The sequence below is a fragment of the Sceloporus occidentalis genome, unplaced genomic scaffold, assembly GCF_023333645.1.
Source record: "Sceloporus occidentalis isolate IW3139 unplaced genomic scaffold, rSceOcc1.0.p SCAF_7, whole genome shotgun sequence".
NCBI lineage: Eukaryota > Metazoa > Chordata > Lepidosauria > Squamata > Phrynosomatidae > Sceloporus > Sceloporus occidentalis.
In genome coordinates this window covers 87,695,858-87,710,847 of record NW_028316987.1, presented here as the reverse complement: position 1 = coordinate 87,710,847, position 14,990 = coordinate 87,695,858, and the positions used below count along the sequence as shown (strand labels likewise).

Genomic DNA, 14,990 nt, shown 5'->3' with positions numbered 1-14,990 from the left:
CTCTTTGCCCCTTCCCCACAGGAAAGAAAACTGTGGCTGCTATAAACACTAGTTCTCAGAGGATCTATCCTGTTTTCCCACTCCTCAGCACACACTTCTTCTTGTCTCTAGGTCCTATGTGAGGTTTTTCTCAGCTAAACTGACTGTAAATATTCCATGACATTTTCCTCACAACAGTGACTTAATCATTATCCAAAGCCTCATTCATACCCTTTGTTTTTGTTTAAAAAGTGGAAGGAGGGTCAAGTTGTACTATTGTTGTTGCTAGAACCAAGAGAAATTTCAAGAGCCAAGTAGTGTGTAATGATGGCATCGATTCTTCTCAACAGTGTTTTCTAGGATGGCGGCAATGGTGGTGTGTTTTTCTTTGCAGGCTGAAGGATACTTGATAATTACAGAAGCTGGCAAACTGTCATGTCCAGCAGGATGCCAAAGTCTAGAAACTCAGTAGTAAAAACTTGCAGACCTTTAGTTTAAAAAACCTATAAATCTAGTCCAGTGACTTTCATTGTCAGTACTGATCAGTGAATGTTACAAACACATAATTAAACTGCATATAATTCAGATGTCAGGTGGACTTAATTCCTTATTTGCTGTACTTACTAAACACATTTTCCTGCTTTTCTCACATTGCCCCTTTTCTTTGTTGTTACAGCCAGATGCTCTCTCTCAAATGACCTTGGGAATGCTTGCCTCCTTTCTGGGTTTTTCTCAGCACCTGTACTGAGCTCACAGTTCTGTACCACAGTTCTAAAATTTTCCTAAAACATACCATCACTATTACATATCCCATTACTACATTATGGCAGGACAAAAGCATATGCAACTCCCAACTCAAACACATACCCTGCATATGAGTTCCAGTGAAAGACAGCCAATCTGAGTTTCTTTACACACTCAGATGCACAAATTGGTTGTGGTGGCGTTTGTGGTGTAGTTTCAGGTTGTTTCCAATGTATGGCAACCCTAAGGCAAATCTATCATGGGGTTTTCTTGGGAAGATTTGTTCAGAGGGTTTTGCCATTGCCTCTCCTTGAAGCTGAGAATGTGGGGCTGGTCTCCCAAAGTACTATTCCATCAACCTTGCCATGACACCACACTTCCGGGGTGCAAGCTTACAATTAAAACATATCCTTTGCCAAGTGAATAAATCAGGTTTGGCATTAGTACCTTGTGCAGGGCTAAAGCCAAGATTGTCTTATTCCTTCCACAGATTTTAAAAACTTGGCACTGAATGGAGCACCATCAGGCTGGGTGGGTAAAGAAGGGCCACATTTGCCTCCTCTCAGTGCTCTTGAAACCCACTCCCAGTATAGCAAGGCTACATAAGGGGCCAGAAGCATTTGGGTTGAAGAAGAAGAGAGCATTGTGAAATTTCTGTTTTCAGCCCTGGACCCTTGAAAAGGGCAGGGTGTCATACCAGCCTGCCCTTGGCTAAGAGGGGGCATTGGAGAGCCTTCCAGTAGGTATGTTGCTTATGAAGGGACTGGGTGGTATCTTGCCTGGTACATGTCATGGTTTGGGGGGGTATATTTAAGACATTCTAGGATGCATCTACATTGTAGAAGTAATGCAGTTTAAGTGCCGTAGCTACATCCTATGGGACTGCACGATTTGTAGTTTTACAAGGTCTTTAGCCTTCTCTGCCAAAGATTGCTGGTGCCTCAGAACACTACAAATCCCAGGATTATGTAGGATGGAGCCATGGCAGTGAAAGTGATTTCAAACTAAATTAGTTCTACAGTGTGAATGCACCTTAGATATGCAGCCCATAGAATCATAAAATATGACTGCAAATTCAGGTGTCAATTGAATTTTGAAACATCATCCTATATCGTATGGATAGCTATAGATAAAACAAACCCATTAATTTAGTTACATTTACATAATTCTTGACTCACTAGCCAACATTTGATTGAATGGTCTACTAATAGGAATCAGGTTACCTTACTGAAATATCATATTTGATGCATAGAACTATGTGTCCTCAGCATGGCAGGAGAGAGGTTTCCTGTGGGTTACCAAATTTTTGTAATGGTCCAAATGTTTGGTAGCAAATAAGTAAATGGAGGCAAATCTTTTCTCGATCAATGTTCAAAATATGACTAAATTGCATTAAGTCTCTTATTACTATAAAAGCAGCAGGAAGGTTACTTGAGAAGACCACAGCAACTGTAGGACTCGGTGAACAATGGAAATATTTACCATTAAAGAAAAAGTAATGAGGTGGTTCAGCAGGATATGGAAATTATGTGTGCAAATAAGCTGCAATAACAGTCAAATTAATCATGTTAAATCTTTTAGCTACATTGAATTAGTACTTATTATTAACAATTAATGTGCTGGAATATTATTATCCAATGAATAATAATCACATATATCTCTCATATTGCAGACTGCATAGAGGTAAAACCTAGTTGATTCATTTTCCCTAATTCTGCACAAAATGTAGTGAGAAATCAATACAGATCAGCAACAATGTATTTAATGATGTATTTAACCACCCACCTCTGAGGGGTCTGTATACCACAAGAGTTTCAGGGATCATTGTTTCACCCGCTCACTTATTTGTTCACCAACCTTAGCCTGTTTACTCTATGCCATTTAGCACTGGACATTTTATGCATTGATTTATTTACCCCCCCAAAATTGATTTTTTATATTTGAGAGGATATTGGATTTCCCATGCATTATGCTTTTGATACAGAACCAATTTATTTCCTTTATGCTTATTGTACATGACTTTTTGCCACTGCAATCTGTTTCTGGTGCTATATGTTTGTCCATCTATTACTTTTTATCTAGTTCAATCTATATTTTCCCATTCTGCACCTTGCAAAACGTTGCTTGATATCTATTATATCTGGTTGTTTTTGTCTGGATGGTCCTAGCATTCTTTGGAAATGGTACTAATATGAGAGCAGGCTGTCACATTCCAATGATTTCAGATACAGATAAGTGTGGTGATAGAAAATGCGGTCCTACTTTTGAGTCTTCTCCACTGCCAAGGAAACTGATTGGTGTGATCTGAAATATATCCAGCCTATCTCCCAATGTGGCACCAAAGAGTTGTTCTGCTGATGTGCTCACATCAAAATTAAGATCCTGATAAAAGCACAAGAAGCCATACTGTTGAAACACAAATTATTTATAATATTAACATTCAATTTAATTATAAAGTAATTTAAAAGTGTAGCACTGATTTGTTAAAAGCCCCTTTCTCAACAGCCAGGCAATTTATAAAAGCTGTACTGAATTTTTTTAAAGTCTTTGACAGCTGGCAGAAAGTCAATATGGAGGGGGCAGCCTAATCTTTCTTGAAGCTCCACAGCTTGGGAGCAGCCATTGAGAAGGCCCTCCCTTGCATCCCTACCAAAAGCTTATAAGCATGGCAGAGACTTAAAGGTGGACCTCCTCCTAAGGTCTCATCACCCAGAGAATTTGGTCCTCCAGATTGCCTGGACCAAGGCTGCACAGAATTTTCTAGATCATATGCCCTGTAAATGACTCCAGTGAACAGTCTAGCTGCAGTTTTTAGAACTGACTGAAGTTTTTTAATCCTTTCCAAAGACATACACACTTAGGGTACATCACAGAACCACCACTACCCAAAAAGGTAACTGAGTCATGCAACCCTGTAGACAGATTACCCCACATTGATAGTTCATAAATACAGTACTCCATGTCTTTTCCAGAAACTGAAAATGAATGAAAGAGAAGGTTGAGAGGGGACATGATAGCCACGTTGAAATATTTGAAGGGATGTCATACTGAGGATGGAGCAAACTTGTTTTCTGCTGCTCCAAAGACTAGAACACTGAGCAACGTATTCAAGCTACAGGAATAGAGATTCCACATCGACATTAGTAAGAGCTGTTTGACAGTGGAATACACTGCCTTGCAGTATGGTGGAGTCTCCTTCTTTGGAGATTTTTAAGCCGAGGCCGGATGGCCATCCTTCAGGAGTGCTTTGATTGTGTCTTCCTACATGGCAGGGGGTTGGACTGCATGGCCCTTGTGATTTCTTCCAACTCTATGATTCTATGATTTCTATGATTTGGTTTATATCATAAAAACCTAACTAGCTAAGCTGCAGGGTGGGGAAATGGATCTTGCCCATCTTGGAATTGTTGTTTTGGTGCAATGCCAACTGGATTTGGTGTACACTCTGTATCTTGGTGCATTGCCAAATGGACATGGAGGGTCTGAAGTGAAGAAGAGAAATGCAGTGCTCTATACAGATCCCCTTTTTCTTTCCAGTTCCTGCCATTCACACTGCTTGAACTGACAGAGGTGGTTCTGGATGTGGTACTGAGGATCCCTAGGCTTGTGGCCAGGAAACCTGTGTTCATGTCAGGCTGCCTTGCCAGGGGTGGCTCAAACTGCCAGGTTGAATGGGGTGAGGCTCAGTGGGAGGAGAAAGGAGGGACCTCAGTGGGATGAGAAAGGAGATGTTATAAAATAATTAATTTAAAAATTAAAAAAAATTAAAAATATATAATTCTTTTTTAAAACATCATGTCTTACCAAATTTTCACTTTAACCACATGAATCTGTGTACCTGTAAATACATTTAGGCTGTGCATATGATATTGTAATTTAAAGATATAATTTTAATTTTAGTGGTTGTTTATGTCAAAACTATTACCATTACATTCAGTGATATATGGGAATTACAATTTATGAGTAACATTAGTACAAAAAACATTAGCAAGGATTCTGTATGGTGTGGTATGGGAGGAGGTCAATGGGAGGCAGGTGATACTATGAGTTACTGCACTGGGAGATGCCAAACCTAGTGACACCTCTGACTGAATCAAACCATTGGTCCATCAGACACAATACTATCAGTTCTGACTGGCAGCAGCCCTTCAAGTGTTTAGGCAGGATTCTGACTGACAATCCTTGGTATTCCCTGGTGGTTTGCCACCCAGATACCAACCAGGTCTGATCCTGCTTAATTTCCAAAAACAGGTGAAACTTCTTGTGTTGAGAGCAACATGTGACATTGGATGGATTCGGGGTTGTCTAGGGATTACTCCATTGGATGGATTTGGGGTTGTCTAGGGATTACTCCAACCACTGATACCTTGGCATCCTTGGCTACTTGTGGAGCCTACTTGAGCTCAGTTTCTTTATTTACTGGGAATCCAATTAAGTGAAATGAAGCAATTAAACAATAAAGAAAAAATTCATAGTAACCTGAAGGTAACCTATGCTGGGAGATGGCCTGGGAAACATAACCCTACTAATTTCCTCTATCTCATAGTGGCATTCAATGCTGTTTCCCATGGTGGCACACTTTAGTAAAGATCATATATAGATCACAATCTTTTCATAGTGAGCTGAGATTTCAATGCTGAGAGTGTGTTGAAATCCCTTGAGATGTGACCATGCAGAAAAAGAACCCAAAATTTATCTAGAAATACATACATTTGCACAGTTTGAGTGGAGGAGAAAATAGATTCATGTGAAATATCTGCCACCAAAGCTGTAGAAAAACCTATTAATGATGACAGGTGGTAAGGGAGCTCCTCACTGTCTGTCATCATCAAAAGAAGAAACAGAGGGTACATAAATTGCTAAGAAATGCCTTATGTGAAGGTTCTTTGTACTGTTATAAGTCACAGATTTTGTGCAGTGAGAAGGGTGGGGAGGATGAAGCTGTAGCATGAAGGTTTGGAAAAACAAAAGATTGTAGAAGTCATTACAATGGATCTCACCAAATATTCTCCAGTTTTAAGTGATGAAACCACAGAGGAAATTAAGCCACTGAAAATCCCATTCAAATCCAACTTGCCCTCCAATATGCTTAAAATTCATTGTCTAGCTCTTAATTTATTCTATATAATGGGAGACAGATCCTTCTGGAAATACATTTCATTTGATTTATTTCTTTATTTGGTTTTTGAAAAACAACTCTGGCTCTGAAGTTTCAAAGTTCTCATTTGAAAACAATAAATAACAAAAGCGCTAGATGTGGTGAGTGGAATAAATGTACTATTAGAAGATTAATTTCCCTCTTCTGCCTAATAGTAGTTAAACTGCTGTCTACTGTACAGCTCAATTTACTCTTTGGCCAATGAAGAAAGTGGATGCCTAACCATTTTGTTCTTGGTATGTATTTTTAAGTTCTGTTTATTAATCACAGGTTACACACACACACACACACACACACTATAATTCATGCATTTACTAGAAAGATCCCTTTTGCAGAAGGATCCAGATCATTAAGGGGTCAGATGGCACTGACGATCCTAGATGCTTGGTGGGAGAAGGTGACAGAAACCTCTCCTGAAGAGGCAAGGAGTTCAATTCCAGGTTTGGGGAATGAGGCATTATTATTATTCTTATATTCCTCCTTTCTCCCAACATAGGGACTCAAAGCAGCTAACATCAAATTTAAAAACAATACAGTTTAAAACAGTACAACGTTAAAATGTATAAATATTTTTTAAAAAAACCATTAAAATTTTAAAAGTTAAAATAGTTATGAATTAAAATATAACATGTTAAAAATACAAACCTTAAAATTTAAAATGCACATCAGGGCCTCATCCCATCCCAAGAAAGCAATGCAGGGAGGGAAAACTCTAGAAATGGGGAAACTAGAGGCTTAGGTCAAGGATCCATTAAGTCAAAGCCTATTGCTAATAGTCAACAAGTCAGTTAAGAGCAGAAAGTTCTACAGCCAACGTCAAAACAGTCTTTAGTCAAACAAGTCAGCATAGCAGATCAAGGCAAGGACAATCAATTGCAGCAAACAGTGTGCAGCCCAGGAATGCAGGCTTGACAATTTACAAGCCCAATACAAGACTAGACAGTTGTTGTCAGTAACCTGAAGGAGCCAGCTCTCAGACCGATCTGGCTGCGTTTCCTGAAACTTGCCCATGGCTCATATAAAAGTCATTGAGTCATAGGTTTTCCTGTGAGGAGAACCCCACTCACAAGGAGTCTTCTTGTTTCTAAGACTCTCCTTTCAGCCAAGCACTTCAGACAGTCTTGAGCTAAGTGTTTGCCTTTTCTTGGTATCACTACCATGGATTTAGAAAGAATCCAGTCTCCTCATCCAAGAGGGATGTGACCTCCTGTATCACTAAGGGTCCCTGGTTTGAATAGAGAGCCAGTTCTTGATCCATTTCAGTACTTGAGATGCTTAAATTTGATGGAGGAGTCTTCCAACATGGATATGACATCTGGAGTAAAAAAAAAAAAAAATCCAGTCTGTGAGAGAGGGCACTAGAGGACTCAAAGGTCTTCTCAGGAGGAGTATCTAGAGCTAAGCTCTTGGTGGAGCCCAGGCAGCAAACTTTAGTTCCAGTCTGGGTGAACTTTGAGGAACAGCATCCTTCGAACATTTGTATTTTTGCAGTTTTTTAAAAATTCTTTGGTATTTCCTCTTACTGCATTAGACCTATGTTTGACTCTGCTTGGAGACTAGATTTGTTTGGTCTCTGGCTGGACTTAACTGGTTTGAACCTTTTGTTGTCCTTTGATCACCCACATCTGATTCCCTTGCTTGATTTTGCTTTCCTAAGTATGGGCATTGCTAGTTTGTCCCCTATGCTGAATATTGACCTTGTCTCTGGCATTGCCCTTGTTGGAATAGCTTGTTCATGGTGTGGATAGCATAGACTTTGGACTTTTGGGACCCATCTGCAGGAACCTGCTTGATCCAAAGGAGAACAGCATGGCTCAATAAATTGCAGCCATAGCCGATGATGTCAGGGTTGCCCATAGCATTTAGGTGCTACTGTAATGTAAGCTCTGTCATTACCCTCTATGTTAGAGGACTGATCTGTGTGTCTGTATACACAAGGAAAGAAAAAGAAATTGAATACAGTTGGCCTTCTGTATCCATGGATAAAGATTCAACCATTCACAGCTCCAAAATATCCATAGGTATCAATATAAATATGTGAAGTCGAAGGCTTTCATGGCCAGCATTCATAGTTTTTTGTGGGTTTTTCAGGCTATGTGGCCATGTTCTAGAAGAGTTTCTTCCTGATGTTTCGCCAGCATCTGTGGCTGGCATCTTCAGAGAAATCTTCTCTGAAGATGCCAGCCACAGATGCTGGTGAAACATCAGGAAGAAACTCTTCTAGAACATGGCCACATAGCCCGAAAAACCCACAAAAAACAATATAAATATGTTTCAAAAAGCAAACCTTGATTTTGCCATTTTATATAAGGCATACCATGTTACTGTGCCATTGTATTTAATGGGACTTGAGTATCCATGGACTTTTGGTATCCAGGAGGAATTCTGGAACCAAACCCCAGCAGATACTAAGGGCCAACAGTAATATCACTGTTTTGCCTATATTTTGCAAGCTTTTGTTTTTCTCAGAATGATAGATTGAAAAGGAGCCATATTTATATCTAAGCTCCTCCCTGCTCCCCAAAATAAAATTGTTTAGGTCACATATAAGTGGATCTTTCTGAGAGCGTTTCTTGCTCTTTAGATGGCCCAGTGGTTTCATTAACAACTATCTGAAATGGAGGACTACGCACCATGGCAATTAGAAGTCAGAGTGTTTCCATGACCACAGGCTTTGACATGACAGCATGCCACAAGTGGTAAAAAGGAACAGCATTCTAAGGTCTCCACACAGAAGTGAAGCAATTATCTCCCTGTTGTTCCAAATCAGTTAATCCACTTCAGCACGTACTCTCAAGAACAGATGCTGAAGGACAGGTTGGGGAACAGAGGGGGGAAAGGAGGGTGAAATGGAACATGTTTTCATTCCTGGCTAAAGGATTGGACAACCTCAGCCGTTTAAAGCTGTGCAGCTCAGTCAAAGGATGCCGCCACATGACAGAATGAATGCAGTTTGACACCACTTTAACTGTCATGGCTCTGTCCTATGGAATCCTAGGATTTGTAGTTTGTTGTGGCACCCAAACTCTCTATCAGAAAAGGCTAAATATCTCACAAAATTACACATCCAAGAATTCCATAGCATTGAGCAATGGCAGTTAACGTGGTGTCAAACTGATTAATTCTGCAGTGTAGATGCAACTTCAAAAATCTGCATTGTGGCTCACTTGGAAGCATCTTTGATCAATATGATCTTACTGGATCATTTGATCACAGCTGTCAGCACTGGATTAAAGACAGCCAAAGGTCACTTAGAATTATTCCCAACAAGTTGAAGAGAGTCAACAGTGTGATGCAGCAGCTAAAAAAGGCCGATGCAATTCTAGGCTGCATCAATAGAAGTATAGTGTCTAGATTGTGGGAAGTAATAGTGCCACTCTATTCTGCTTTGGCCTGGCCCCACCTGGAATACTGTGTCCAGTTCTGGGCACCACAATTCAAAAAGGATGTGAATAAGTTGGAATGTGTCCAGAGGAGGGCAACCAAAATTGTGAAAGGTCTAGAAACCATGTCCTATGAGGAGAGACTTAAGGAGCTGGGTATGCTTAGCCTGGAGAGGAGATGGTTAAGTGTATATATGATAGCCCTGTTTAAATATTTGAAGGAGTGTCTTATTGAGGGGGAAGCAAGGTTGTTTTCTGTTTCTTCCGAGAATAGGACCCAGAACAATAGATTCAAGCTACAGGGAAAGAGATTCCACCCAACTTAGGACAAACTTTCTGACAGTAAGAGCTGTTTGACAGTGGAACAGAGTGTAGTGGAGTCTCCTTCCTTAGAGGTCTTTAAGCAGAGGCTGGATGGCCATCTCTCAGGGGTGCTTTGATTCTGTGTTCCTGCATGGCAGAGAGTTGGACTAGTTGGCCCTTGTGGTCTCTTCCAGCTCTATGATTCTACTTGGTGTGTGTGTGTGTTCACCATAAACTTCTAATTACAGCATGTTTAAATACATTCCTTTGAATATTAGACCTATCCAACTTTAAGTGAGGGAGAAAAAAACAATAAACAGAAAACATTCTAATGGGACAGGTTTAATGTTCGCAATTTGCAATTTTTGGTATTACCATATAGTCCCATACTATTCAGAAGTCACTGCTATGATACCTTATTCCCAATATTTCGTATATAGAGTTTCAACTTCTACCCCCCTTTTTCTGAGCTGCAAAGTTTCAAAACAAATTCAGGATAGTCTTCAAATGGGACAAACCACTTCCAACTCTATTTTAAGCTCTGTTGTCATATGTCTGAAGGTAAATAAAAGAAAAATCCAAATTTAGTTTCATGTCAGCAGAAAATTTGCATTGCAATAGCTGAACATATTCTAGCCTGTTTTTTTCTAGACTGTGAAACTGTTTTATCAATATTTCCATATCAAAGAGATACCAGATCATCTATTTTAGGATACTGGAGGAAAATAGACAGTCTGTGTGCATGTGAATATGCCTGTTTATTTAAGCATATATGAACACTATACAGAAACCATTTATGGGAGACCAGTGTGTGTTGTACAGGAGCTGAGCAGGGTAGTTGCACACAGGGAGTCTTGGAGATGTCTATTCTGTAGGTTCACCATGAGTTGAAGTCAACTTCAAGGCAGCTAACAACAACTACCACGATATCTGTTCAGATGTCTGTGAAAGAAATACTGACCAGATAATAAAATATAAGTCTTTTTGGTGACAAGATACACTGGGATCCTTGGTGTCTCCTGTGCTTTGGTTCCAGGAGCCCCCAAGGATACCAGAATCCATGGATGATATATAATATATAAAATGGGAAAATCAAGGTTTGCTTTTTGGAATATTTTTTTAAAAAATTATCAATCTGTGGATGGTTGGATCTCTGGAAGCAGAATCCATGGATAGAGAAGGCCATCTATAGATGATTTCTAGGTTGCTTCAAGGGTTTCATTCAATTTTTCAAACAATAACATTGTATGAGAATCACTAATATCAACCAACTGAAATTCTGTTTGTTTAATGTAACACGTCTCATCATATTATTGAAGAGCTCTGTGAGAATTAGGATCCTAGTTGATAACATGGAGACGTTCTTCTCTTTCTTCCCACATGTGTACAATGCCAAGTCTAATGTATTATATTTGATGCTGTTTCTTGTGGATTTGCAAAATTCATCTTCTTGGGTCAAAGATTTCAGCTTTATGTGACCTATCGTAAATTGGTACCTTTGACAATAAACAGCAAGGTCAGATCTCAGGTTTAAAAGCCAGGGTTAAGCCAATAAACTTTCACACAACAGCCAGGAAAGGGCATTTTGACGCTCTCTCCAGTACTAGAAAATAAATAATGCCTGGGTGTGTTTACACTGGATTAAAACAGTATGGATGGGCTATTTCCCTGTTGTGCCTAGTTATAGCCATGCACCCTGTCTCTGGCAGACCAAGGTGTCCTCATTAATGGTTGTTCCAATTTTAGCTGTTGCTGGGAGCTTGTGCCCCCAGTCTAATCTAAGACCTGGTATCCATAGTGATGACACAGAGCATCTGGAGCGAGAGGACTTGCCAAACGCTCTAATAAGGTGTAAGGTGGAAAGAATACGCAATGGTGGTAGTGTTGTGTTAATTCACTCTGTGACTAGCCTCTCTTATTTTCCTCTTGCAAATACAATTAAATGCAACACAGATTATTTTCTCCATGCCAGGTTTGTTGTGATAAGAGGCTTCTTGACACTTTACATTACTAATCCCCCCCTTTTCTCATTTTAATTGCAATCTGCAGATGTACCGGCATTCGTATACAGCTTTTTACGTCCTCAGAAAACTGCCTAATGGGTAAGTGATGCCATACCGTATCTGCATTTTAAGCACAGATGTTTGTTATTTTATATTATATTATATTATATTTTTGCAGGGTTCTAGAAGGAAAACAAACTGTGTGCATTGAACAGTCCTGTGCAATACTGCTGTGTGTTCCATTACTTTAACCATTGACCATATCATGAAAATTGACCGGCCCTATAATGAACTAATGGGCTTCCCTTGGAAAGGGTAAATATTGAGTTTCACTTTAACAGCCTTATATGGCTGCTGGCTAATCCACATGCCCTTCTTAATCAGACTCTTTTGTTTCAAGAACTTAAGAAAGCATTGCTGAGTTCAGGGTTTGCAAAATTTATTTTTTGGGCCACAACTCCCAGAATCCCCAAGGTGGCATATCAAATGGCCATGTTGGTTGGGTGATTCTGTATGTTGTAGTCCAAAACCAACTTTTCATGAGCTCTGGATCAAAGGTCTATCTACTTATAGCATTCTGTTGTCCACTGTGAATATGTTTCTAGAAACCCATTCTCCAGTGCCTGGCACAGAGAGGCATTTTGCCTTTGATTCTGGTGATCACATACAGCCATCATGGGTAGTTGATAACTTTATTTATCTTTAATTTCTCCAGTCCTCTTTTCAGACCATCTGTGTTAGTGGCCATCACTGCATCTCATGGTAGCACTTTCCATAATTAACTATGTGTTGCCATGCTGGCTGTTGACCTTTTATATCAATGAAGTGGTGAATCTGCTTTGGATTTTAGTATGAACTTTAAGTGTAAAATACTGGGCCTTATCCCCAAAATAGGTTCACCATCCTGGGTAGCTCCTTCTAAGCCCTTGTATGCCCAGGCCAAAAGGCCCACCCACCTCCATTCTAGTGGCAACCGGTTCAATGACACATGGCTCAAAGCCCAGTTATGATGCAAACAGTCTGGATGATGTTTAGGAGCAGAACCACGATATAATACCTTTAAAATGAATTTTTTTTAAAAAAAAAAAACTACCTCTTTTTTCAGACCTTCCTAGAAGATCCACAGCCCTTCCTTTCAATGCTGGAGTGGCTGTCTGCATGGGCATCCCACTAAACCACCTTGCGTGTCTTCTGCTGTCACCACTTGTTCACTCTGAGGTTAAAACGAAACACTAAGGCTGCTTCCACCCTGCAAAAATAATGCAGTTTGACATCACTTTAACTGCCTTGGAACAATGCTATGGAATTTTAGGGAATGCACTTTTGTGAGACATTTAGCTTCCTCTGTCAGAAAGCTCTGGTGACACAAACTACAGTTCCCAGCTGCTTTTAAAATGTCCCAGTTTCTCTCCTCCTCCTACCACTTTCCTCTTTCATCTTCAAGTTACTTCAATTTATTTCAGTTTACACTATAGATTATTCTATAGTGGCTGCAAACTGAGTCCAAAGTGCAAAAGTAGTTTGCACTCAGTTAGCAGGGAAGAGAGGAGAAAAGGGGGTGCTATCGTGCCCTTCCCAGTAGGCTTTGGCAAAAGCAAACTATTCTGTTGTTCTTGCCATCTTGACCACATTCTTAATGTTGCTTGATCACACAGGACCCAATTTTCATTTGTGAAATGTTGGAGAGTAAGAGAACAGAGGCTTCTAAGGCCTACAAGATCTGTCTTGGTTTCTCCACACCTTGGAAGCATGCACCAAGACACCATCCAATAGACTCTCCTTGGCCTCATTCCCAAGGGCAAGCAAAGAGAGTAGGGCCAGAATTCCTGCATGTGAGCTTTAAAAGACAAATCTGTTTTAATCATTTTTGAGCAACGCACTAGTAAATCTGATTGGCAGAGTCTTCTTTTTTCAGGCCAAGTCTTCTTTATCATGCTGGCTTCAGTGGGTCATGTTCATTACATTTCTGTGTTCATATAGAACATAGAGCTATAGTCATTACATTTGTATTCTTTGTAGGAGGGGTACGCAAACCATAAAACTCCAGATATTTTGCCTGCAAGTCCCATCAGCCTCTGTCACCATGTCCAGTGATTTATTGACAAAGAATTGTGGGCCAAAAATAAAGGATTATGCCTATTCCTCTTGTGTCAAATGATTTTTCTAGAGCATAGATTGTTCTATAATGGGGGTTTCCCCCTTACTTTCTAGGGTTACCCAGTGAAGATCACTGGGAGTCAATTTAGGTGAGGCAAAAAGAAATACTTCCCTATTCACTGCATACTTAAATTATAGAATTAACCTCTGCTAAAACATGTAATTGGCTGCTATCTTAGATGGCTTTGAAATGGATAGGCCAAATCATGCATAGAAAATAGCTTTGTCGATGGCTGTTAGCCATAAGAGCTCTGTCTATTGACTATGTTATTTTTTTTTTTTTAAATTTTATTATTAAAATCAAATACAATTATTTACAACACAAAACACCATTAACTCTCATACAAATTAAACATAACAACAAGAGAAAGCAAAATTCAAAAAAAAAATAAATAACTAAAATAAAAATAAAAATAAAAATAACCTCAACACAACACATTCTATATTACACTATACATAATGCCTAATAACTTATACTAAAGTATACACACAAAAAACTGAACTAAATCAAAAAATAAAGAGAAAAATAGGAAAAAAAGGACCATACACAACCATACACATTTAAAACATGACCTTCCCGTCCTTTAAGCTGAATATTTATAATATTTCACATATTATGACTTTCCTTTACTTATTCTTATATTTCTTTACAAAAGTTACTTACTTTTCTTTTAATTAAATCTTCTATGTCTTTCTTAAATGTGTAAATATATAAATAGTATTGTTTATACTTTTGATATCTTTCCTTAGTGTACTATTATCTTAGTAACTTTTATTGAGTTCTTAACATTATTTTACTTTTACAATTACCAGTATATTCATAACATCTTTTTTCCTTAGCACTTTAGCATCTTCTTAACAATCCTAAATACATCATACACATCTTGAGCAGGTTTCATTTTTTCCCCTTCTCTGATAAATATTTCATAATTGGTTCCCATTGCTCTTCCGCTCTATTAGCAAAATCATTCCTAAGTAAACATGTCAATTTATCCACAATCATCATATCGTAAATCTTGTCGTACCATTCCTCCACTGTTGGGTTTTCTTTACATTTCCATTTCCTTGCAAAGACCATTCTTGCCGCAATTATCAAATAGAATATCAGTTTCCCATACTGTCTTTCAATATGCTCGTCTGCTATTATTCCCAACAAAAATAACAATATATCCTTCTTTATTTTAATATTTAATATTTTCTCGACTTCCAGATGTATTTGTTTCCAGAATTTTTTTGCTCTCTCACAATCCCACCACATGTGTT

At 39.0% G+C, this 14,990-nt stretch overlaps 1 protein-coding gene across 5 annotated transcripts in view; it reads left to right on the top strand.

Annotated features, from left to right (window-relative positions):
- Positions 1-14,990, top strand: part of DPP6 (dipeptidyl peptidase like 6) — a 622,884-nt gene that overhangs the window by 462,794 nt on the left and 145,100 nt on the right. For all 5 annotated transcript variants that reach the window (XM_089533588.1, XM_089533589.1, XM_089533587.1 and 2 more), the window contains exon 6: positions 11,617-11,669. In XM_089533588.1, coding sequence (XP_089389714.1) covers positions 11,617-11,669 — 53 coding nt within the window. The remainder of the gene's footprint in view (positions 1-11,616; positions 11,670-14,990) is intronic.